The sequence below is a fragment of the Talpa europaea genome (genome assembly GCF_964194135.1).
Source record: "Talpa europaea genome assembly, chromosome: 8".
In the NCBI taxonomy this organism is placed as follows: domain Eukaryota; kingdom Metazoa; phylum Chordata; class Mammalia; order Eulipotyphla; family Talpidae; genus Talpa; species Talpa europaea.
The window spans coordinates 108,738,477-108,766,336 of record NC_140075.1 but is presented as its reverse complement, the minus strand read 5'-3'; the positions used below and the strand labels follow the sequence as shown (position 1 = coordinate 108,766,336).

The window sequence follows — 27,860 nt, the reverse complement described above, 5'->3', positions numbered from 1 at the left end:
GCCTGCAGTTGTTATAAGAGTGTCATCTATGTTAAGTCCAGGGCTTTGTTACATTCACTGATGTCTCTCTAGCTCCCAGAAAAGCAACTAGCAAATAATAGGATTTTAATAAATATTTATGAATGTATCAACTAATATACTCTGCAGTTACTAATTACCTGTGGGTAGAGGATACAGAATAGAATTTTTATTATATATTTATCAGGGCATGAGGCCACATGCTAAAGAATCCTCTCACTCACAGTGAGCCTAAACAGTAATGCGTGTGTGTGTGTGTGTCCATATAGGTGGATGTGTGATTTGGAGAACTGTGTTCAAACCCTCAAGGTTAAAGATCCTAGAAAATGACAAAAGTGCATGAAGTTCAAACCCAAAGGAAAGTGAGCCAGCAAGACTACTCACTGTACATGAATCCAAGGATACAGTTGTTCTTGAACAATCACAGTCAGTATATCAAAATAAGCGCTTTATTGAGTAGGGTAAAAGGAGTTGCTGGCAAGATTGTAAATTCTCTCCTAGAACAAATGATAACTGAGCCCAGGAGCCCTTTTGTCCTGTGGGGAGGGGCATAAATTCCCTGCAAATATCTGTCGCAGGGAATTGCACTGCATTCATCATGCCCACCTCCTGCATCATTCATGAATGTCATAAGAGTCTAAAGAATTGGCACTTCATAGTGAAGATGATTAAATAGCCATTATACTTGTCTTCCCTGCTGCACTATGCTTTTAAAGAGATCCTATTCAGATTGTAGCAACCCCTTGTAACTCCCTCTCATTTCTTGCTTCCCGTGGTCCCTGAAATTCGACTATGGAGGTCTGTGTAGTCAACCTTACTTTGGGTAAGACTGAATAGATCCGTGGAATAGCGCTCCTGTGTGTTCTTCCCCGATAGTAGAGATGCTAGGATCTGAAACAAATACCATAAAGCTCCAAGTAGACCCTCTTCCAAGGAACAGACACACTCCAGCTTTAGTTTAGATTCTGCAAGGAATAAGCTCTTTTTCAGATAATTTCCCTTGGCTTTGCTCTCACTTCCTTGTGGACCAAGCATAATGAATCATAACAGGACTCCTTATGATTTGTTAATTTATGTAGTCAGGTATAAGGCTTTGGATCATTATGCAGTAAAGCATATATACACAGTAAATGCTTAAGTAACATAGTATAAAATATGTGATTTTATTTCTCTCTTTTCCATTGTATTCATTTCTTGTCATTTATACACAAATATACTAATCACCCCTCTCTCTGTCTGTCTCTCTCTCTCTCTCTCTCTCTCTCAAACACACACACACACACACACACACACGCACATGCACACTCACATACTGTTCCTTAGTGATTCTTACCATCCAAATACAGAAAGGATACTAAATTGCTATGAGGAGGAATATTCTTGTTGACTCTGCCACTCATCATTGGTGACCTTGGACAGATTCTTTAACTTCTTTGGTCCTCTCTATTTACATCTATAAATGAGGACATCAAAGATGTCTCTTTTCTCCTGACAGCTCTTATCCCACATTGTTTGTGTGTCCAACTGGGACTCAGACATCATGGGGACACAAAGAAGCACATGACACCACCATCAGCCACCAGGAACCCATAATCTAATCACACGTGTGCAAGCTTTAACCCCTGCAGGACAACAAGCTCCATCATTCCTGGTGCTGGTCTGGGTTGTCATCTTTTAAAATTTTTTTTTTAATTTTCTAGAGGCATGTCTTATTTATTTATTTATTATTTGTTTGTTTGTTTGGTTTATACATGCACTGGGTACAGTCAGAAGCGCGGGAGGGTGAGAGAATTCACCCGAGCCAGAGCAGGGAGCAGAGCAGGCAGAAGGACTGAAGTACACTGCTGAGGGGAGCAGCGGGCGGCAGGAGAGGTCTGCACACCATGTGGGACCCTCCTCCGGTGGCCGGGGAGCAGCCGGGGATCGAACCGGCACCGCAGAGGCCGCAGGTAGCTTCGCAACCCAGCGCTCAACCGCTGCGCCACTGGGGAGGCCCTGGGTTGTCATCTTTGACTGTGCAGTGTAGATAGTTTTTCAATAACAGTGTGCTTTAGGATTATTCTTTCCACCTAGTGAACACAAGGTATCATTGTACTCCTGTTGTTTGAGTTTGTCACCAAAGTGCACGAATTTAAGAAGTATGTAAATTTTAAAATAAAAATTTTAGATACAGGTTAAATGAGTAAATTAGGGTAAAATTGAATCATCACAGGTTGTGACCAGTAAGAGGACCCCCCATCAGAGAAAATGTGACCCCATGTTACTGAAGAAATTGCAGCAGCCAAGCCCCTGGGTCACCAGTTGCTTCAATGCAGGTAGATCCTTTGAACCTTAATTTGTCTCCTAGAAGGAACCCCATGGCTCCTCGCTCCCCAGGGGCATGCAGGTTTTCTTTGCAAGTGGGAGGGCCGACTGAAATGCCAGCCTTGGCACTTTACATTCTGCTGCTCCAGCCATGTGAGTCAAATTCGTTTTTGCTGCTGGTTTAAGAGAGATTAAAAGGAGCAAATCTGTTCTCTGAGTTTCTTGATCTGCACGGTGGCAGCCAGAATCAGAAGCAACAGGGACAATGGGAAAGGGGATAAATCCTCAAGAGTGATGTGTATGTGATCTCTGGGAGGCAGACCTCGTGTTCACACAGATGCTTCAAATACTAGGTCATTGCTTTGGAGCATCTTCCAGCAGCCAATAAAACCTACCACCTATGTGACACAATGTGAGGCAAAAGCTGAGGCTGAGCGATAAGGACACACAGGATATATGGTTGAATAAAGAACTTTCAATTTCCTTTCCTTAGGAGATGGACAAGCATCACATCATTAAAAAATATCCACATCAAAAAACAGCTTTTAATCCTAGTGCACATGAGCAACATCTGAATCCTTTCACATGATTGACTTAATCAGAAGGTCTAATCTAACAGGGAGAAGCACTGTATTAATTTAAATATGGCAGGTGCTATCTAAGTTTATTGCAAGAGCTAAAGACCAATTATCTTGTATTTTTCCATAAAATTGCATTTTCTAAAAAGAGACTGGTGTGTCTGAATATATCCATCATAACAAATCTTCAAGCTTTGATGGAAGTGACTGCTGTTTATTTGCAGAATGTCATATCTATAGTGTTGAATCAATGCTAAACTTATCATATTAAAACTAAGAAGAGGGCCTGAGAAGTTAGTTTTTTGTAGACTCGCAGCATGGCTTGTGAATAGAAGTATAAGGCCAGGAACAGGTGTAGAAAGTAGCTTACTCCAAAGCCTGATGGGCTACAGGTCAGGTTTTCAAAGTAGGGATAGTGCAGTTATCTACCTACCCCTGACACCTACACATACAAGGACAGGATGAAGAATAAATAAGAAAATTGTTTATATCAGGACCTGGGGAGCTGGCACACTTTCAAAGGAAGGGGATGTGCTAAGGAGAGATAGATGGAGATGGAGAATGTGTTTGAAATATACTTAACTAGGTAGACAGGATGAGACTCACCAAACATTAGCAAAGGACAATTGTCTTGCTAAAAGTAAGAAGGAAAGAAAATAGAAGCTATAAACCTAGGCTTTGAAGAGGATGCAGTATTAAGAAAATCTGGAGCTTGGGGCTCCCCGGTGGTGCAGCGGTTGAGTGCTGGGTTGCGAAGCTGCCCACAGTCTCTGCAGCGCTTTTTCGATCCCTGGCTGCTCCCCGGCCACAGGAGGAGGGTCCCACATGGCGCACAGACCTCTCCTGCCACCCGCTGCTCCCCTCAGCAGTGTACTTCGGTCCTTCTGCCTGCTCTGCTCCCCGCTCTGACTCTGGTGAATTCTCTCACCCTCCTGCGCTTCTGACTGTACCCAGTGCTTGTATAAATAAATAAATAAATAAATAAATAAATAAATCTATTAAAAAAAAAGAAAATTTGGAGCTTATCTATTCAGAAGAAGTAAGTCTTATGTACATTGTAAACTACCAAATTATTGCATACTAATATAATAAGTGCATTTTTCTATTGATAAGAGTTGAGAGATGAAGTTTTTTTTGAATGAATAAACAAACAATGACTAACAAGCAGGAGCAAACATTGATCCATTTTGTCTCTTCTGTGACTTGTATGTAGAATAATTTTGTTTCAAGAAGATAGAAACCATTTAGTCTAATGTTCCTTTCAATGTATATTATTTAAAAGAAAAAATGTATATATTAATCAGAGTCAATTATAATATCAAATTCTATACCCTCTCACCCCAAGCTATACCCACAGACAAAATAAACAACCTAAGAGCTCATCAAGAGTAGTAAGTTTGGGGGCCTCCCCTGTGGTGCAGCGGTTGAGCTCTGGGCTGCAAAGCTGCCCGCAGCCTCTGCAGTGCCGGTTCCATCCCCGGCTGCCAGGTGAGGGTCCCACATGGTGCTCAGACCTCTCCTGCTGTGCCTGCTACTTCCCTCAGCAGTATATTTCATCAGTCTGCCTGTTCTGTTCCCCACTTTGACTTTGACTCTGGTGAATTCTCTCACCCTCCCGCACTTCTGACTGTACCCAGTGCTTGTATAAATAAATAAACAAACAAACAAACAAACAAACAAACAAATAAATAAATAAATAAATAAAGAGTAGTAAGTTTGGGCCCATCCCCTTGTGCAACATTATACAACCATTTATTTTATTTATTTATTTTTTAATAGAGGCATGTTTTATTTATTTATTTGTTTGTTTGTTTGTTTGTTTTGTTTATACATGCACTGGGTACAGTCAGAAGCTCGGGAGGGTGAGAGAATTCACCAGAGCCAGAGCGGGGTGCAGAGCAGGCAGAAGGACCGAAGTACACTGCTGAGGGGAGCAGCGGGCGGCAGGAGAGGTCTGCGCGCCATGTGGGACCCTCCTCAGGTGACCAGGGAGCAGCCGGGGATCGAACCGGCACCGCAGAAGCCCGGGTAGCTTCGCAACCAAGCGATCAACAGCTGTGCCACTGGGGAGGCCCTATACAACCATTTAAAATGACACATTTAATAATATAGAAAGAGGTTAAAGTACTATAATGGAAAAAGGATGCAAATTGTAGAAGCACTATGGTTATAGCCATATGCAAAATATGATTTTTTCTATAGATGGAGACCAGAAGAAAAGGCAAAGCACTAATATCAAAGAATATTATTTGAAAAAAATAATTTTGACAATCTTAGTTTCTCCAAATGCCAAGTAAGAGGTACTTGGGAAATATCTGAGCAGGATCTGGGTGTTACCTATGATGATAGGATACGGAATCTATTATCATAGTCTCAGCTGGGGCTTAAAATCAGGGCCCTGGTCCATGAACATCATGGAGTTCTAAGCAAACCCTTGAGCCACTATCCTGCTGAAACACAAAACCGAATAACCTACGAATTAAATAGATCACTTTTATGTCCTAAGCTGTGTCTCTTTTTCTGTCTACACTTTTATTTGCCCTTTAATACATATATTTTTTTTTATTTCAAAGGTAAATTTACCTGTTCATTTTTGTGTGTTTGTTGTTTGCTTTTGTTGCCTGTTCTTTTGATGCCATATCCAAAAATTTATTTCCAAATTCAGTATCATGAAAGTGTTCTCATATGTCTTCATCTAAAAGTTTTATGGTTTTAGTTATTGCCTTTAGGGCCTTGATCCATCTTGAGTTAAGTTTTGTATATGACATAAGGAAAGTATCCAGCTTCATTATTTTGCAGGTGGATATTTAGTTTTCCCGAATCATTTGTTGAAAAGATTTTCATTCTCCATTGGATGGTCTTGGTCCCCCTTTTGAAAATCATTTATCTATGCAAGAGTGACAAGCTATTAATTATTGGACCAAAGTGACCTGTTTAGATGGATCATTTCAGATATATATATATATATATTCAGTTATATCTTCAAAAAATGTTACATCTTATTTTATTTTGCTGCTTTACTATTTTTAGTAAGAATTTATAAAACAATGTTGACTAGTGGTGTGATAATGAACATCTATATTTTTCTGACTTACTGGCAAAGGCCATTAGTGTACTATCACTATAGTTCGTTTTTGATCACCTCTAGCATACTTAGAACACTCTTTTCAAGTTCTACTGAGAGTTTTTTTTTTAAGATTTATTTATTTTTATGCATACAGGAACTGGGATACAGGCCAGAGGTGTGGGGGGTGAGAGGATTCACCAGAGAGAGAGTGGGGAACAGAATAGGCAGAGACAGGAGAGGAGCAGCTTGCGAGACAGGAGAGGTCTGCTGCACCATATGGTAGCTCCCTGGCCTGCTGGGGGATCAAACTCTAAGGAATGGCTACTGATTTTTTTCCAAGTATTTTTTTTTAATCTTAGATAAAATTATACTGTAATTTAATTTAACTAGGTTGTATAATAAATTTTGCTAGTAGATAAACTTTCTGCTGAATTACACTATTTCTGATATTCCTGGAATGGTGTATTATTCTTTTAATATACACTGAAGTTTATTCACAAAAAAGTTAATCAATATTCATAACTGAAATTAGTTTAAGAAATCTTGTTTTTATGCAGTATATTTATTTGTCAGGGGTTGAACTGTATGTTGATGTTAAAATTATGCTGGGTTTGAAAATAAATTAGAGGAGATTTCTAAATTTGCTTGTTGTCTGGTATAATTTGAGTAATTTAGGAATTGTCTTTGCTTTGAAAGTTAGATTAAATTTAGCTGTTAAATTGTCCAGACCTGCAGCTTTTAAATAGTACAATTTGAATTAACTTTCCAATGGTTTTTGCTTTGAGTGTGTCTACTTTTTCTTAGAAATCTTCAGCAATTTTATTTTTTCCTAGAAATGTTCAATTTCTTCTGGTTTTCAAGTGTTTTTCTTAAGTTGTAGAAGATATTTTATATATCTTCGATATCCCTCCTTTATAATTTCTGTTTTTTGTTTCCAGGTTTTTATTATTATTTCTGGTTTTTCATTGACATTTTATAGTGCGATTTAACAATGCATTATGGTGGGGGATCACAGGTGCTTTGGTGTTGCGTGTGGTACAATAACATTTTCTGAAGAAGTGTGAATTCTATATCTCTGAATCATATGTGGTGTTGCAAACTAGCATTGTGTCAATTAAAAAAATACAATATGTGATATATTATCTTGGGTAAATTTCAGCTTTTATTAATCATCATAAGCCATTTTATTTATTCTTAATAGTTTCTTAAAGTGATGATTCAGTTTATTTAAGTTCATTTCCTCTGTAAAGATATTTTCTTTCTAAGTAAGCTTTATCTGTGATTTATAGCACTTAATATCATGCAGTCTCTTTTCATTAATGTTCTAATCATTACTGTTTGGGTTTATTAATATTCCAGTTACATATATGTGGTTAAAGAATGCTGAATGCTGTTATATAACTTAATTATCAAAATCATTAAGAATTTCTTTGTCAACAAGAATATGATCAGCTTTACAACTGCTCCAATTTGAAGTATACATGAATTACTGAATGTGTTTTTTTTTAGGTTAAATTCCTGGGTATTTTTTCACTTGATCATCTTGGTCTTATGAACTTTAAGACCAATTCATTCAACAAACACTTTATTTTGCCTCTTCTAGTCAGAATTCCAGGGACTGAGATAATTACCAGGTATTCTTTACTATCCAGGAACATTCTACTTGTGAATTAAAAAAAAAAAATTGGAAGTAGCTTAGAATAAATAAATTAGCCATTGAAAATTTTACATAAAAAAAGATAATTGGAAACTTAGAAGCCCAAGCTTAAATGTTCTCTATTGACTGTCAAACGTCTGTTTTTACTAATAATATGGTTTTGTGGAAGAGATAAAGGATGGCTTAAAATTTCAGTGAGGATTTTTCTTTTTTTTTTTTTTTTTTTGCTACCTTTATCATAGATCCATCACTAAAGATCAAAATCACAAAATAAAATTTGTCAACACAAGTTAGATAAGGATAAAACAACAGTAATAACAATAATACATATATAAGAATATATTCAAAAAGGTTAAAAGTACTTTTTATATTGAAAATATATACTTTAACTTGATAAAACAGGTTTGTAGATAGATTAAAAGTGTCTGAAATGCTTGGTTAAAACACAATTATCTAATAAGACTATCTGTGAAAGAAGATTTTTATTTTGAAAGAAAAATTATCTTAGAGGCTGAAACAGAAAATTTGTGAAGATTGTAGGAGGAAATTTGCAAACAATTCTTCTGATATATAAATGCATAAATTTTTTTTTGCAGTGAAAGAATCAAAGATTGAACTTTTAAAATAAAGACAAATGAGACAAATTGGTGTTTTTATGCTGGGAAGAATAAAAAAAAAAAAAGACAATTGGGCAATTTTATAACAAGGCCATTAATCAATCACAGAGTTCTTCCAATAAATTTAATTCATTGTCTTTTTTAAAGTTTATTTATGCATATAAGAACTGGGGTACAGGCCAGAGGTGCAGGGTTAGGGGTGGTGAGAGGATTCACCAGAGACAGAGTGGGGAACAGAACAGGAAGATTGACTAAAATACACTGCTGAGGGGAGCAGTGCGGTGATTCAGGAGAGGTCTGTTGCACCATGTGGGTCACCTCCCTAGCTGGGGATCGAACTCATGCTCCAGTAGCTGCGGATTGTGTCATAGTGCTGATGCTTAACCCCTTGTGCCACCAGGAAGCTCCTCATTGCCATTTTGTTATTGCATTGAAGAGAAAAATCAATTCTGAATAAGAACCTGCTTTCCTTAGGGAGTTTCACTTTAAGTTATAGTTTACATGAACCTACTTATGACTTTAAGTGAAGACTTAGGATCCTCCAAATATGGCACATTTTCTCTCTGTGCCCAACTCTTTTACAGTAATATTGGTGTACAACACTGCATATGATTTAGGGCATAAGTTCACACCTCTTTAGATGTATGTTACCATACTACACCCACCACCAAGGCACTCATAATCCTCCAACATAGTCCATTGGGCCCCCTCCCTTTTATTCCTTTCCCCTCTACCCCTTCTAGTAGCCTCAATTCTGAAGTCTTCTTTCTTCTGAAAGTCTTCTTTCTTTCTGCTTTCATTTAGTCTTCTCTGTTTTATTTCTTTATGTTCCGTATATGAACGAAATCATCTGATATTTGCCTTTCTCGTTTTGATTGATTTCATTTTGCATTATCCCCTCCAATTCCATCATGTTTTCACAAATGGCAAGATACTATCTTTATAGCTGAATAGTAATCCATTGTGTATAAAAAACATATCTTCTTTACCAATTCATCAGTCATGGGGTACTCAGGTCACTTCAATAACTAAACTTTTATAAATAGCAGTGCAGCAAACATACAAGTGCATATATCCTTTTAAATTTATTTTTGTATCCTTCAAAAGAATGGAATTGCTGGATCATATGGCAGATCTACTTTTAATTTTTGGAGAAACCTCCATACAATTTTCCATAAGAGCTAAACGAGTCTACTTTCCTACCAAGAGTGTACGAGGGTTCCTTTTTCTCCACTCTCTTCACTAAAACTTGCTGTTTCTGTCCCTTTTGATATAAGCTAAGGTGGTATCTCACAGTGGGTTTGATTTACATTTCCCTGATAATGATTGATGAGGAACATTTTTTCATATGCTTGTTGGCTAGCTGCATGTCTTCCTTAAGAAGTGTCATTTTAACTCTTTTGCCTATATTTTGATTGGATTTTTCATTTTCTTTTTGTTGAGCTGTTCTTTGTATATTTTGGATATTAGTCCTTTGTCAGATGTATGATGTACAAATATCTTCTATTTGTTAGGGTGTCTTTTCATTTTGAAAGTGATGTGTTTTTCTATGCAGAAGCTTTTTTTGTTTGTTTGTTTGATATAGTCCTATTTGTTTGATTTTGTTATTGTTTTCCAAGTTGTTGGAGCTGAATTCTTAGTGTCATCCCCGAAGTCAATGTTTTTCAGTCCTTTGCCTGTTTTCTGTGTATTTTATGGTTGCAGTCCTTACTGCACTATAAGTTAACCTTTGTACTTAATGTGAGATAATTAATAGTTTAGTTTTATTCTTCATCAAGTAGCTTCCCAGTTTTTCCAGCACCATTCATTAAAGAGACTTTCCTTTCTACATTGTATATTCTTGGTTCCTCCATTTTATACTCTTGGTTCCTTCCTTTGTCATAAATTAAATATTCACATAAAGTATGGATTTATTTCTTAGCTCAATTATAATCCACTGTTCTATATGTCTGTTTTTAATTCTAAAGCCATACTCTATTGTTTACTATAACTCTTGACTCCACTTGGTCAGGGTTTATTTTCTCATAACTTCTCTATGGTAGAAATGTGGCCACACAACTGTATGCCTTTGACCGTATAACCTCATCATCAGAGAGGAACTGATTGTGTGTTTTACTGAATCCAGGTTACAAAACAATTTAGTGAAGTGCTCTTATCATTCCAACTTGGGTTATTTTACCACACTTTAGCCCATCACTTGCATGCAAAGGGCAAAATCTATTAAGGGATTAACGATTTGCATACAAATCTCATGATTAAAATGGGAGAAAATGGTAATTTCCATGTTAAGAGGCTTAATGTTTCTAGATAAAAAAGGAAAGATGTGCTGAGCATATTGGATAGTGAAAGTCTCCTATAGGTACAGAAATTTTGGGAAGCTCCTTCACTTTGAGGTGATCACCATACAATGTATGCTGAACTATTTCTAGAGCTTTCTATAGTTACACAGGTTAACTATTTTGATCTTTACTTCAGCTTGTTAAGATAAGCAGGTAGGAGAGGTATTATCACAATCTTAATCATAGGGAAACTCAGGCTCAATAAAAATATATGATAGTTACAGAGTTAAGAGAGTGTCTGACACGAGGCTATGTTAAGAGATATGTGTCTCATAGAAACAAGAACCATTTTCAAAAAAAAATTAGGTAACTTTTACAAAGAAATCATATTTTATGAATTAGAGCCACAAATACACCAGAGTTATCTGTTTATAGTACTTGGCCTCTTGGAAATGAGAACTCCATATATATCAGGCATTTAAATCATATCACTAGAAATAAGCAACTACTCTTCATGTATATTTCTGTGTCAGAGAATGTTCAGTACTTAGAAATCCCCTGATTACTCTTATTACAGAAGGTATTTCAAAGTTATGAAATAAAAGGAGGAAAAGAGGTAGATGAATGCTCTCTGAACCTCCCCTTTATTCTGTGCCCCGGGAGATGTCGTCAGAAGCAACACATTTTGGAAAAAATGCTACAGAATAGGCTGATGAGTAATTATAAAATGATCATTTTTCTTTTTCTTTTCATTCATTTATATTTTGCCTAAGGACAAATGTGTATATGCTCTTTGTACTTAGTTAAGGCTCAGTATAATAGAATAATAGTATTGCTGTGATTAAATATGTTGCCCAGCTTTTCTAGCATAGATTCTTGTTAGGTTAAGTCTAGAATGTGTTCATATATATGTATGTATGTATATATGTATGTATGTAGGGGTATGTGTGTATAAACTGTTTTGATCCGTACTCCAACTCTTAAGTAGGAGAAGTGTGTATAGAGACACGTTGTGTGTGTGTGTGTGTATGCATAACTAAAAACAGTTTGCAGTGTGATTTAGGAACTGAGGGGTAGCATAAAACAATTTGACTAAAAACAGGTGTGATTTTCTTATCTGAGCCTGCTAAAAACTTACCAATGAAAAATCATTCAAATGTCTTTGAAGTTAGATTGCTTTTATAAATTGGAAACTATGGCACATTGCTTCATAGGAGATGCTGTGAGTCCTAATTGATGAATATTTATAAAATATTTCCACATTGAGGTTAAGTGACAAAAGCCTAAGATGGATTAATGGGCAATGCCTGAATGACAGTGTGAAGATATGAAAGTATAGGTGAGCCAAGTTTTATTGATTAATTCAGCAGCATTTATTTCCTGAGCTTTCCTGGTGTTGAAAGAGTGATAAATTAAACAGCCCTGTCCTCCAGGAGTTCATGGTATAGAAGGGTTCTTGATTTTTATTTTGTTTGGCAATATACCTTTAATATTTATTTTCTTAAACCTGAATATTATGCAATTTCCTAGGACATATTTTGTTTTGCAATGTAAGAAACTAGTGTGGCTCTGAAAGTTAAATTAAGTTGACTGTGAGATAATCTCTGAAATAAACCTCATTATAGAGTCCACCTTTCAGAATTTAGAGTTTTATGAATGTGGTGTAATTAATCAAGAGCAACCTCTTGTCTGGCCTTACTTTATACACGTTACAGGCAACAACCTCATATGAAACACTGTCATTTAAAAAAGATAAAATGGTGGAGGACTGTAGGTGCCTTTGTGGTGGGGTGCTATGGTGACTCTGCCTGAGGGGAGAAATATTATACTGTCAAAACACTAACAAGGATGTAAGACAATGGTATATCAAAAAAAAAAAAAAAGTTCTACAATCCAGAAAGTTCTGGGAATTATCAACAGGCCTTCTTTTGCAAAATTGGCAATTTATTTTTATTTTGAGAAATAACATAAAATAAAACTTTTATATTTAGAGTTTAGATAGCTAGATAGATCAACATTTCAATTGTGAGGGAAACTGAGTGTTTTTTTTGTTTTTAAATTCTGACCACATTAAAAATACACGGTCCCCTTGTCTTCATCATCATTCCCATATACACACAGATACAAGTTAAAAGTAATAGGTAGGAGGGGCCTCCCTGGTGGCACAGGTGGTTGAGCACTGCGCTACAAAGCTGTCTGCAGCTTCTGCAGCGCGGGTTCAATCCTGGCCAGCCAGCGAGAATCCCACATGGCAAGGCAGACCTCTCCTGTCTCACCCGCTGCTCCCCTCAGCAGTGTATTTCATCAGTCTGCCTGTTCTGTTCCCCGCTCTGTCTCTGGTGAATCCTCTCACCCTCCCACACATCTGGCCTGTACCCCAGTTCCTGTATAAATAAATAAATCTGTAAAAAAAAAAAGTAAAAAAAAAGTAATAGGTATATTTTAAGGATAGAGCTTGATATAATGAAAAGAATGTACATTGTTGAGTTAGAAAGATTTGGTTAAATTCTTGTTTCCACTTGATCTTGGCTAAATTATTTTACCTCCTTCCACAATATTCCTCATCTTTCTTTAAAACTGGGACTATGATCATTATGGGACTGTGATCAAATATCATCATTATTTGTCCCCCAAATTTTGTATCTTGAAGTCAGAACCCCCCAATGTCCAACAATGTAACTGTATTTGGAGATACGATCTCAAACAAGATAATTCATTTAAAATGAAATCATTCATGTGGTTCTTAATCCAGTATGACTGGTGTTCTTAGAAGAAGAAATTAGGACACACTAGGGTAATGATGGCAGACCACATGATTACATGAGGGAAAGACAGCCATTTATAAGCCATGTAGAGAGATCCTAGAAGAAATCAGCCCTGCTGACACCTGATTTCTGAATTCTAGCCTCCAGAATCATGAGCAAATAATTATCTGCTTTTTAAACTTCCTGGTCTCTGTACCTTGTTATGGCAGTCCTAATGCAAGAGCATCTAAAGTGAAAACTATATATAAAATTTCGAAATATTATAACTAATTCATACATATAGTTAGTACAAGTATTAGTATTAATGTTGATATTACAATGAGTATTGTTAATAACTACCAAAAATTTATGAAAGAGATATTTGCTCCAAAGGAAAACCACTGGGCTTATGAAAATTCTGTAAAGCAAGAGGGAATCTAAGTATGTCCCTTGAAGTTTTAATTTTCGATCAATTTCAATGTGTAAAACATTACATACTTTACCACTAATTAACTTATTTTCCTAGGGAAAAATCCTGAAATTTGAGGAGTAAAGATGATTTTCTTTATAGTTTTTCTGATAGAATGTGTTTCAGAAAATGTCTTTTCTCTAGGGTTCAGAGGGCCATGATGTATTTGTCAATACCCATGACTGTTGCCAGAAGCTATATGTGATTTTATTTTACTCAAACTTTGGGGGAGCACAGGTATACAAAAGGAATCACAGCAGCAAGTCATCTTAATACTTGGTATGAGATTTGGCTCTAGCACAATAATTTGCTTCCTCTTTGGAATCTCTAGAAAATCCTTGATAGCATACCCAACTAAAGGTCCAACCAATCATATTTGTAAGAACTGAATTTGTATATAACATATAATCATTCAAGTAAAATGGTTATTTTTGATGGCATTTAATACCAGAATTAAATAATGGTAGATATTTTTTATCCATATAAAAATATGGGCTAATAGGTGGGACTTTGTTGATTTTGTATTTTTCTCCCACCAGCTCCTATGGAATCTTGGCATGGGGTACAATATATAAGGACTTCCCTCTATGCAAAACCTTGAGTTCCAATATTACCAAGTAGATTTTATATTAAGTAGAACCAATATTGATTGGTTCTGCTGGGAAGTCTTTAAGTTGAAATCTTTATTCTAGAATACTAGACATGCTTTGAAGTGTTGCCTCTATGTATTCCAGGTTAATGCTCTTTGATTTTAACCATTCTTCTCTCAAGAATTAAGAAGATCATTCAGTATTTTTATTTTTCTTCTGGCTTATTTTGCTGAGCATGATTCCTTCCAGCTCCATCCATGTTGCTGCAAATTGCATGAGTTTATTTTTTTGATTGCTGAGTAATATTCCATTGTGTATATATACCACATCTTTTTGATCCAGTCATCTATTTTGGGGCATTTGGGTTGTTTCCAGAGCTTAGCTATTGTGAATAGTGCTGCTATAAACACAGGGGTGCAGATGCCCTTTTGAATTAATGTTTCATAGCAGGAATTTAGAAAACCTATATAAGAGACCAGGAAAAAGACTAATTATAATAAAGAAAAAATCAAAATCAACAAGCAACTATAAACCAGAGACACACTATGGGGGGGAGGGGAAGAGGAGGGATTAGGGTCAAAATAAGCGGGTGGGAATTGTATGGGAAATATAACAAAAATGAAAATGCATACATTGTGCAAAAGTGAAAAATGATGTAAAATTATATTTATAAAAAAGAGTTAGGAAGAAAGGGCCTCCCTGATAGCATAGAGGTTAAGTCTCAGCATTATCAGGCTATCATTGCTGCAGCCTGATTTCAATCCCTGGACAGGAAGCTAACCTACATGTGGCGCAGCAGACCTCACCTGTCTCGCCCACTGTTCCCCTCCGCAGTCTATTTCAGTAGATCCCCCTCTTAGGCACCCCACTCTGTCTCTGGGAAATCCTCTCACCCTCTCCACACCTCTGGCCTATATCCCAGTTCTTTTATGCAGAAATAAATCTTTCTTTAAAAAAAAAGAGAGTGAGGAAGAAATATCCCCATATAAAGGGAGTCCTCACCTTGCCTAAGTTAAGAAATGGTGCTTGGCTCTCCCTGATGATATACTTGACACTTAGGCAATGTTGTCAGTTTCTCAGTTAGCTCAGTAGTAAATTTGTACATTTCTTTGCAAAGATAAAGGATGTTCTTTAAAATAGATGAAATTGCTTTCTTAGTGTTCAATTTATTCAGTTTTGCTCTATGCAAGGTTACTTTATCATCAGTTTTGCTGTTTATTTCAAAAAATTCAGAGTAGACAAAATAGATCATAATAAACCATCCATTCAATAAATATGTTGCATACCTATTTGTAAAATCTGTATCATCCACTCATACTCCCTAGTGGCTCCCTCTGTAAGGCAGAGATTTCACTGTTCAGAGTTTGTCCATCTCTTACTCACCCTGCCCTCCTGCGCAGCTCTTGGTGTCCCAGGAGTCCCCAAGGACACTGCATTGCTAGGTCAGCAGGATTGTCTGATGAGGGGAGAGGAGGGCAGAGTTAGGAAAGATGAGGTTCAACTTTCAGCACTACTGTTTAAGACCACATGAAGTCATTTAATCTCTTTGAGTCTCTATTTTCTTTTTTTGTTAAACCAATATCAAAAATATTTGCCATTAATGCTTCAGTGGGTATTGGAAGAAGAGGCATAAATGAGATACTCCCAATGAATGAAATCAGAAAACCATTCAGTGCTGTGAATCTAAGACCCTTCTGTTATGAACACTCCCCAGACAGCCAGAGGTATATGTGGGGAATTTGGAACAAACTAAATAAAAGAAATTGAGACACTATATTCTACAAACCATCCATCATTATGAGATCCTTAAGATTTCTGTCTCCATTTGCTAGAAGAGATGTTTCTCAATTTCAAAGTCTTTGCATTTTGGTTTTATTAGCTATATGGTAATTTATATGAATAAAAGTATTAATTTAATAGCAATAACTACATTTGCTAGCATAATGTATTTTTGTCATTGATAATCCATTTATTTTCCAAAAGAATTTACTGGTTTATAATACAGAACACAAATGTGTATAAGATTAATGAAAGAATAATAAAACCGAAATAAGGAATAAGGAGCCTGAAATAACAGAGTTGGACAGACATGTCGGTGCCATGAAGTTTTATGAATCCTCAGACAATGTTCAAAGAGCACTGAAGAAGGAGTCTGACACCTTATTTCTTATACCAGTTCACTTACCATGTGAACATTAAAACTACCATGAGATACCATCTTACACCAGTGAGAATGGCACATATTAAAAAAGCTAGCAACAACAAATGTTGGCGAGGGTGTGGAGAAAAAGGAACTCTTCTGCACTGTTGGTGGGAGTGCAAACTGGTCCAACCACTGTGGAAAGCTGTATGGAGATTTCTGGACCTACTAAACATAGAGCTTCCATATGATCCAGCAATTCCACTCCTAGGTATTTACCCAAAGGACACAGAAACATCAATTCCAAAGAACACCTGCACCCCTATGTTTATAGCAGCACTGTTTACAATAGCTAAGCTTTGGAAACAACCCAAATGCCCAAAAATAGATGACTGGATCAAGAAGATGTGGTACATATATACCATGGAATATTACTCAGCATTCAAAAAAGATAAACACATGCAATTTGCAGCAACATGGATGGCGCTGGAAGGGATCATGCTCAGCGAAATAAGCCAGAAAGAAAAAGAAAAATACCGGATGGTCTCACTCATAGCAGGAATCTAGAAAACTTAAATAAGGGACCAGGAAAATGAATAACTATAAGAAAGTGAAAATCAAAATCAACAAAAAACTATGAACCAGAGACACTTTTAGGGGGGCGGGGGCGGGAGGGGAGGGATTGGGGTCAGAATGGGGGGGCTGCAATTGTATGGGGAATATAACAATAAAATTTATAAAAAAAAAAAAAAAAACCTCCCAACAAAGAAAAGCCCAGGACTAGATGGCTTTACTGGTGAGGTTTACCAACATTTAAAGAAGAATAAATATCAGTCCTTCTCAAACACTTCCAAAAATTAGGAAAGAACACTCCCAAGTTCTTTAAAAAAAAAAAAACAAAAAAAAAAACTTATATGATTACCTAAGTTATTAACCTACCATCTGTAATTGTTAGGAGTAAATCATCTAATTTTCTTTAAAGTTAACTCTCGCAGAGCTCCTCTTGAAAATGCTCCCAAACTTGCTCCATTTCACACCAACCAAAAATTATTTTAGGGAAAGCTTATTTGCTTTTTTAAAGATTTATTTATTTATTTATTTGTCTACTTATTTATTTATTTATACAAGCATTTGGCACAGTCAGAAGTGCGGGAGGGTGAGAGAATTCACCAGAGCCAGAGTGGAAAGCTGAACAGGCAGACTTAATAAGTATACTGCTGAGGGGAGCAGCGGGCGTAGCAAGAGAGGTACACGCTCCAGGTGGGCCCCCCGCCCAGTGGCCAGGGATCGAACTGGTGCTGCAGAGGCTGCGGGCAGCCTCGCAACCCAGAGCTCAACCACTGCACCACCAGGGAGGCCCTTATTTGCTTTTTTGAAATTAATTAAAGAAACACAAATATACCATATACATAATTAAATTATTTTCTGAAGCCATGTTATCTGTAATTATTTGATAATGAAAGTAATGAACGAACTTCAGGTACTCTATTTTATTTCCTAGCTAAACTTGATTTTTCATACACACATATGTATACACACATATGTATGTATATGCCATTTTGTATCTAAAATCAACATTAAACAAGACCATGATTCTATTCTTTTGTTAATCTTCCCCCAAAGTAATATGGCATTAGTTATGGGAATGAAAATAGTCACAATGTCATTCAGAATGGTAAGGCCAGGGGGTTTATAAGTCAAAATAATAATAGCAATAATTATTCAAATTTTCCTAAGTAGGGAAAATGTGACTTGTTTTCAACAATTAAATTCTATTAAAATAAGCAATAATATAAGCATCACAGATTAAAGACTTACTTATAGGGGAAATGTATAGATTAGAAAAAAAATTTGGCCATCACTCCCTTTGAGAAATCATAGATCACCTACTTCATCAGCATATCTTGTAACTGCATAAAAATGCTCTTCAGGAGTCCTTCATGATTTCATTGGAGCCTGTGCTCCTCCCCACTACACACACACACATGGACACACACAAGCATGCACACACAGAATGCACACAAAAACATTCATTAATACTCCTGTATCCCACTCTGCCAACATCCCCATAAGCTTCATCTCAGTTAATATCTAGCCAAATCTGAAAACAATAAGCCAACCCCATTTTTGGTGCATTTGAGACCCAAAAAAATGAAGTTGTATGCAAAATAACATGTCACACTTGATGACTACTTGAAGATGAAATTCATCCACTTTATCTTGGTTAGTGGTGGCAGTCTTGAGATTACATCCCTGGAATGCTCTATTGGTTGGAACTAAGCAAAGCAACCTCGGCTTCTTGCAAACTTGCAAATCCTGTGATGTTATATGTCCAAAATGCCTCCCTAGCATTTTTTTCTTCAGTTGAATTGATCACTTTTTGCTGGCAAACCGAAAATTTACATGGGTCTGGTTATTAATAAATGTAGGAGGATCTCTGTAACAGCATACTGAGCACAGTGAGAAATCAGCCATTGGAACTACTGGACTCTGGAGAGGAAGCATGTGATGAGGTAGTGCATGGCTTAGAGATGAAAACTGTTAATGGATTAAAGAGGGTTGTTAAGAGTTTCTGGCTCCCCAAAAGCTATTTGTAATCCACATTTAAAAATAACAAAATTAACTTTTTAATTTGAAAATGTAAAGCAAAATAATGCCATGTTCCCTCTGGGACTCTATAAACATTTTATGTTAAAATGAACAGAATGTGTGCATTTGTCTTTAAAATCCATGTCAGATAGCGGGGCTAACTAAAGGGGGAAAATAGCAGATTATCACAGTAGAAACTTGTAACTATTAATTAACTTCCTCTAAAGTCAACATTGGACCACAGAAGTTTCAGTGTCTTTATTTACTATTACTAGCTAATTCAGTGCCAAGAATACATATTTTAATATTTATTTCTACAGAGCAAAATAAGCCAAATATTAAGCATTTTGTAACTTTTATGTTCTTTTCATCTACAAAGTTAGACTTTTCTCATAATGATATCATAAATTTAGAACAACAAAAGCGGTAATAATAATTTAAAACCAGATTATGTATATATACAATACTTAGTCTGACATTGTCAGTGAGGTTTTGCTATTTGTTTATTTAAAAGTTGAAGGCATCTTGACCTCACACACACTACATATAAGAAGTTTTATATATTTATCCTCTGAAATGTCTTTAAATTCATCTATTTGGGTCTCTGGTTTCAGTGTTGACACATAAAATATCGCCTAAAACTGTCTTGAAGATCCAGATTAAAAAAATGAAAAAGGCTTTTGTATACTATAAAGCACTGTGCAATTGTGTTTCTGGTATCAACTTTTAACTTATTCTTTTTATAATGACAAAATTATTTCCTGAGAGAGTATGAATTTATCCCTATAGCAGAATTCTCTATCTATTTAGAATAGAATAGCGTGCGATTTTATAAATTGCCACAAAATGTCACAGACTGATTTGCATTTTTGGTGATTCTGTACATTAATCACTGAGTAACCTTCAGTTTTCCAAATAAGGAATAAAGGGAGTGGTGGTGACATTTGTAATCATCTGCAGAAAGGGAATTATTTAAAATCTTCACAGATGGAGAAAGAGTAAGGGTAAATTGTTTATCCACATTTCTAATTTTAAGAAGCTTTAAAGGTATTTGTGGCTAGTGAGGAGCAAACATTGTTTTGCATATAGAATTAATCATAAACTTTCCATAACACAATCCTAAAATCTCCAGATGACTGGGGAGGGCTTCTCAGACACCATCCCTGAAGGACTGAGAAATTCATAAAAGGGAAATAATGTTTTGCTACATGTAATATATACAAGGATATGACCTTTCATAACTCAGAAGGAGAAAGACAAATAACAGATGATTTTACTCATAGGTAAAATATAAAGAAACAAATTAAAGGAACAGACAAAATAAAACAAAACCCTAGAAATCTGACTGCAAAATTGAAGCTAACTGATGGGGGCAGGGGTCTTTGTAGGGGTGGTTCTACAGGGGGAGCAGCCAAGTAGACTATAGTGGAGGTTTAATTTACTGTGATTTGGTGGTAAATGTGGCTTGGGGCATATATTTGTAGTGGTTTGAACTTATTCCCAGTGTTTTAAACCAATATTACCTCAATTAACATAATTTTTAAAAAAGGATAGTAACCTTTCAAAAAGTTCTTATTAGATTCTGTACGCTTCAGAATATACTGTGACTCTGAATAAGGGTGACATATGATATACATTCCTAATTCTAGCTCATAGCAATGTTTTTTATTATTTCTATATGAACTGCAAAACTTACTTCTTCAAACAACATTATTTATTTATTTGTTTGTTTGTTTGTTTGTTTTTGTTTATACATGCACTGGGTACAGTCAGAAGCGCAGGAGGGTGAGAGAATTCACCAGAGCCAGAGTGGGGAACAGAGCAGGCAGAAGGACCGAAGTACACTGCTAAGGGGAGCAGCGGGCGGCAGGAGAGGTCTGTGTGCCATGTGGGACCCTCCTCTGGTGGCCGGGGAGCAGCCGGGGATCGAACCGGCACTGCAGAGGCCGTGGGCAGCTTCGCAACCCAGTGCTCAACTGCTGCGCCACCGGGGAGGCCCCAAACAACATAATTTAACTCAATATTCTCTAAAAAAAATGTGGACCTTAGCATTTTAGTAAATGCTAAGGATAGTTGATCTAATGCCTGATCCCTGACCTAATGCTGCTTTAAAGTATTTCAAGGGTTGGATACATTCAGTGGGAAACAGATAAAGAAAATCTGATGCCAAATATTCTTTGAAGTTTGAGATTAACCACATATGAAAGCATGCAGTATGAACAACACACGTAGAACCATAGAAACTATAGTGGTGTAGTCTATTCTGGCTACCGAGTCTAAATGTTTCCCCCAAATTCAGATTCAAAAAAAAATTTTTAAATAGACTTCTAAAAATATCCAAGATATATCTCACTCCTTTATTTTTTTCCTGTTTGTTGTGTATTTTTTATGCTGAAATATTCTTGGTGATTCCTGTGTTTGTAGACAATATCAGAGAAAACACAAGTAAATATTAAAAACACTGATGTATCACTAATCATAATTGACACTACTCCTTGTGTTAAAAATTCATTGGACTAAGTTTTTTACCTCTTTATTTCCTCTATAAGTCTTTTCAAAGTTTAACTTGGAAAAGGAAATAGAAACTTATATAATAATGCCAGAAAAACCCCACCACTAAGGGGTGGGGGATTAATTTTTAAAAGTCCACTGAATGAATGAATTAAATGAATGAATGAATTTAAAAGTCCACTGAATGAATTTTGATCACCTTTTTATAGCAACATAATAGTGAAATAGGCAAATGCTCCAGCCATATAACTTGGTTTCCTTGGGCCACGACTTACTGTACTGTGGAGGTGGCAGCCTGAACAGGCGTTGAGGGAATGATGGCTTTGGGCTTCCATGTTTTCTGCAGTTTTGTGAGGCATCCCTGGAGCAACTCACAGCTCCACTGATGAGAACATTCTGACAGCTAAGAGATGGGGGAACTACTTGGCTATCTGGTGCCTGTCCTAACCGAGACAGAAAATTAATTCTGCCAGTGAGGAAGACCGAAAGGTTTCAACAATAAACCAAAGCTCTCCCATGAAGCCTGCCACTTGCCCTCTGCCACTAGGCAGCAGGAACTGAAGATGTTCAGACTCTCTCTTGTTAACATCTGCTTTGTTATACTTCATCTTTCCTTCATCTTTAATTTGGGGTGACAGCTGCTTTCATAGGTTTTGGATGCCATCCTTCTAGGTAACCAAACACTGGGGTGTGAGGAACAATTCCTCAGTGCAGCTGTCTGCACTTTGCCTCGACTTTGTGTCTCCTGCACAAACCAGTGCCCTGATAGCTCTTCTCCTTGCTTTCACAGCTGGTGCGACCTACATCTTCGGGAAAAGCGGGGGCCTCATCCTCTACACCTGGCCAGCCAACGACAGGCCCAGCACGCGCTCAGACCGCCTTGCCGTGGGCTTCAGCACCACTGTGAAGGATGGCATCTTGGTGCGCATCGACAGTGCCCCAGGTCTTGGCGACTTCCTCCAGCTTCACATAGTGAGTACCCGGCTTTGGCCTGGATTCTCTTGCGTCCCAGTGGCCCAAGTTGGTGAGCCAGATAAATGCAGCAGAACTAGATGAGTATCTGCAAAGGGGTGCATGCTTGTAAAATTGCCTGAGTATGTTGGAGAATTATCCAAGGGTGGTGTATGTTACTCATTCTCCCCTCCAGATGTGAGATGTGATGTCCATTGGGTTCCTCAGGGATAAGGATTTTAAATTTCTTCTGGGATCTTTTGGAATGTTCCTGTGCAGACACGTGGTTTGACCTGTTGTGAAATAGTTAGCCAACTGTTAAGGTGTAAATAAGAGATTTACTTGGTGTGGTTCCTCTCAAAAGTAGCAAAGCCAATTAGAATGCTCATAATTTCCTAGCTGAGGGTCCTTTGTAAAGTTTTTCAGTAAAGGGCTGAAGAGTAAATATTTTGGGGACAAAGCTGTGTGCGTGTGTCTGTATTTGAGTAAAAAAAAAATTATAAAAACAGGCAGCAGGTTTTACTTTGACTCCTGCCCTACTTCTTTGTAGGGATCTAAAGAATATTTCAGAAAAACAGACTAGAGTGGGCAGGGCCAAAGAGAAGCAGAACAGGACAGAGGTGTATTTCTAACATCTGGCTTGTATATAGAGACTCAATGAGACTGCACCCTCAGTCACTGCAAATCAGGAAGAACACAGTGCAATTCTAAGAAATTAAAATGATTTGGAGCAAAAAATTACTTCGTTATGAGGATAGAAAATATTTTTATAGCAACAATTAACCCATTTTATCACCTGTGCAGTCTGCAGTTAAGAAAGTAGGGTAAAAAAAGGATATGATTCTCATCCATAAGTACCCAAAATGCAGCCTCCAATAGCAAAGAGAGGAATTGTTCTCATTAGTTAGCAATGACAAGCCTAGAAAGAATGGATTTAATTTGGAGCAATAAGAATTCGTTTAAATAGCAGGGGGGGAAGCAGTTAAGACAAAAGATCGACTCGGGATTGCTACCAACCTCAAAAAGGAAGAGAAGGAAACAGCCACTGAGAAGCTCTGCATCAGGGTGCTGTCTGATGTGCCATCCTAACCGTGGAGAGCAGAGGGGGAGGTTTCAGTGCTGGCCTCTGGAGCTGAAGGTGACAGGATGGAACCACAAGCTGCAACCTCAGCCCTCAAAGCAGTACCTGTCTCTACCACCTGCTCTTCAACGGGCCTTGGAAACAGGAGCAGCTGGCGATGCGAGGCTTGAGCTGGATGCCTGTCTGGCCTCAGTGTGAGACAGAGCAAGACAAGACTTCTCAGGAGAGAAAGCCAGAAGGACTGGGTAGAAACTACCACCTTTGGAATATGGAAGAGGGGTGCTGGATAGTGCTGTGAGCTTTAATACTTTCTCAGGAGCTTTGGCAACCTCATGGTACTATGCACCTGACCTTAAGTTTTTTAAAAAGCCACACAAGGAGCAGGGAAAGGCAGCCATAGTTAGCACAGTTTATCTTTATTTGGCCTCTAAGAACCACCATAATTTACAAAACTCAGAGATTTATGCTGCATATAACTTAATGACTATTTCATGGCAGCTGTAACTAGGCTATTATTACCAGCTCACTTGCATTTTTATGGTGATTTATCTTCTTTTTTTGTTCAGTGTGACTTGCTAAGAAAATATGATTTGGCACTGCCATGAGCATCTTTCTCAAGTGAGATAATGTGTTGCTAGTTTATCCATTTCTCCCTATTCATGTTTTGTGGAGCATTTCCACTTTTAAGAGAAATGTTTTCCTATTTTCTGACAGTGTACTTGAAATTGGCAGTGTTTTTATGAAATTGATATGAGGATCCTGGGAACTTCTAGGAGGAGCCATTTTGGTATATTGTGTTATACCATTATAATGTCTTGTCATTTCCTCAGTGTCTTTGAAATGTGCATGTTTCTAAACATATCAAATTTATACTTGCTAGTATGCATTAGTATTTGTGCTCTACATTAGCATGAATGTGAGACATGAACAGAACATAATTTTGCTCTCTTTTTAAAAACAAAAATAGAGGGAATTTTATATCAAAATGTGTTGTCCCCCCCACCTCCTTGGGGTCCTGTGGATTTATTCCTCTGAGGCTGCCATTGTTTACGCATTCTGGAAAATCTCAACAAATTGTCCTCCAGCTCTTCAGTTAAGAAATGATATCATCTGATCTTTTCAGAGGAAGGACAGAGAGATCTACAAAGTTGAGAAATCCCACCATTCTGGGGTGGGACTTGTCCTCTTGAGAATGGGGCTGTTTCTTTAGTCTTCAAACCATTTTTTATTCCCTAGTGGATTATGTCTACTGTCTATACTGAAGAGGGAAGTTTCCTTACCACATTTGGGGAGAAAGTAATCTAAGTAGAAGAGCAAAAGACTTAGCTTTAAAACAAACCTCTTGTTTTGGACATTTCAATAGATGATTCAGAAATATGAAGCCATAAATACCTACTAAGGTAGTTCTATAAGACTTTCATAATATGTAAAAGGTGGACTTACTTATTGAATGCAATTTTTTTTTCTTGTACTAAAGAAACTTATTCAGAAAGAAAAGAATGTAAGGGCCATTAATGAAAGTGAAAGTGTTGGTTGGGCAGGAGGAAAGGTTCATTCCACTTTGCATTTCACTGGGGAGATAAAGAAAAAATGGTGGCAGACAAGAAAGGGAGATGAAGGCAGGATGAATCCCAGGGACAAGAAGAAAGGGAGAGGTGGATCTGTCTGAGAGAGGGCATACTTTCTGCAGATGTGCACCAGCAAGGGGGTACTTGGGGGCAAAACTTCACTCTTCAAGTGTGGTTGCTGATTGTGCCTTGGTGCTACTTGTGAGTGGTGGTAAAGCTAGCAATTTGGTGAAAACAAATTATAAACACTGAAATTAACCTGTGTGTGTGTGGTGTTGTGTGTGTGTGCGGTATGTGGTGTAAGTGTGTGTGGTGTGACATGTGTGTGGTGTGTGCATTTGTGTATGTGGTGAGTGTGTGTGTTGAGAGAGATTGCACACTAATAGTCTGTGTCTTTATAAACTGGTGGTGAAAGGATTTCCACAATTTCTAGGAATCTCTGAAGCATTTTGAGCAGCAACAATGCTGTCATTGGAACATGCTTTTGAGTTCCCAACTTAACATATTTGAGGGAGGAGAAAGACCCCTTCTAATGGCACCCAGGACTCTGATCCTGAGTGAACATCTACTTACTCTAGCACCTGCCGCAGAGACTCCAGAGCCTCCACAGCACACTGAGCTCATCTTATCTGCTCACTCTTAGTTTCTCATTCTCTCACATCAAGTGTGACTAGGCAGTCTGTGAAAGCATCAGGTGAAACCAGCAGGTAGGAGTCTGGCCTCCACCATCCCTGCCTGCTACCTGGGTAGCAGTTGGGCATTGTGGACAGACTTATGTGGCATTGATCACACTGGTCCAGATTACACACGGTCTGTCTTCACATGCTTGGCACTTTCTGTTTCATATCCTTTGTCATCCCCAAGTCCCCATGCTAAAAAAAATCCTTTATGAAAATGGGTAAGTTTAAGATTCATTTTCCACAGGGCCCTTGGACTGCTTACTAATTAGCTGAAAGTGGCATTGTATGACTCGTCCAGGTTGGAGTCAGCTGCTCTAGTAGGACTAGAGTTTGAAGAGTTGAGAAGAAAGGAGGAGAAATAGGCATGACTGATTTGGGGATAGGCAACCTTGTGGGGGGCAGCAGGCTTGCATGGACAGAGCCCGAGCAGAATGAAAACATGAGTACCAAGGGTAAAGAAGTGGCACAAACAAGAGGGCACCAAGACAGAATTAGAAAGTTGCACAAACTTTCCATTTTCACAATTTGTTAGAAAAACTGTTGTTCTGGCCAAGAGAGCTGAAGTGCTGGTTTCTTATAGCACTAAAATCCTCCCAACTCATCTTTACCTCATAGTTGTTAAATTGACTTTGGCAATTAGTATTAAAGAACTAGATCATTTCAAATAAATCAGAAAGCAAGAGATCAAGATAATTTAGGAGGCTTTTGCTTCACATTTGCTAACATTTCTTCATTTTGTGTGTCCACAATGTGCTATTTTCAGTGTCGATTATGATATTAATGAAATAACAGATGGGACCTATTCGACAACGATAAAAAGATAAGAAGATCTTTGTTGATGTATGGACACATGAAAGGACATTCAATGGAAGGGAGGTATCTTAAGACAGGGGTATTTTTTAAAAAAAATATTACTTCTAATATAAGTTTGAAATAATTGAAATCTATTGTTGAGGAATTCATCTGCTCAGTATTTAGAGAGCAGCTGGTATTACTTGTGAATGACCTGTGTCTATTGAGGCTCCAGGGAGCTGTGTCATGTTACACTCACCTTCATTCATGCAAAAGGAGAAACATGAATAGGATTAAAGAAAGGATCACGATGAAGTGCTTGCTACTGCAATCATGAAACTCTTGACAACCTCCTTTCACTGCCCACAAAATAGAAGGTCAGGGAGAAGTGGGCAACAATTAGCTTCTTTTTACATAGTTATTGCTGGGGATGAAAAACACAACCTATTAATTTCTTTGTCCCTGTGTATAATTTTCTGTCAGTCCTCTTGGATTCATTTTTTAAATTATGAGTCTTCCAGGAACAATGGACATTTATGTGTCAGGACATCTGTTTTGCTTTTCAAGAATCGATATCCTGGTGTGGCAGACCTCTCCTGTCTCACCCGCTGCTCCCCTCAACAGTATATTTTGTCAGTCTGCCTGCTCTGTTCCCCGCTCTGTCTCTGGTGAACCCTCTCACCCTCCCTCACATCTGGCCTGTACCCCATTTCTTGTATCAATAAACAAACAAACAAACAAACAAATAAATAAATCTTTTAAAAAAAAGAATCTCCATACTTCCCCAACGATTTCCTTCTCAACTGATGATATAGATATTTACAGAAACAAGATAAAATTGGAAGGACTTCTATCCAGGCTGACACCCTTGAATAATAGCAAATTCTTCTTCTTCCAAAACCTGCCCCACCAAAAAAAAAAAGAAGAGCTGGTAGTACTCTTTCAATTCCATGTTTGGGGAAATCGGATGTTTATTAGATTTGGTTTGTGTGGTTTTGTGTCTTCCATAATTTAAATCACTTAAAGAGACTTCTAGAAAATCAGTGGAAGCTGAGCTGAATTATGATAAATGTCTATTCCTCCCATGTATAAATTGCCATCCTGGATGTTTCATTTTGGCAGTCTTTAGGGGGGGTATTTACAGTAAACCCTCAGCATCTGCTTGGGTTAGTCCTCAATGGAGGAGGTGGCTGTTAGCTTAGCTTCATCTCTGGATCTGGCCAGT

General features: G+C 37.5%; 1 protein-coding gene across 18 annotated transcripts in view; it reads left to right on the top strand.

Moving 5' to 3' along the window:
- Positions 1-27,860, top strand: part of NRXN3 (neurexin 3) — a gene marked incomplete at both ends in the record, with an annotated part of 1,501,492 nt that overhangs the window by 1,128,420 nt on the left and 345,212 nt on the right. For all 18 annotated transcript variants that reach the window (XM_084241403.1, XM_084241402.1, XM_084241405.1 and 15 more), the window contains one exon: positions 22,354-22,535. In XM_084241403.1, the coding sequence (XP_084097529.1) occupies positions 22,354-22,535 (182 nt within the window). The remainder of the gene's footprint in view (positions 1-22,353; positions 22,536-27,860) is intronic.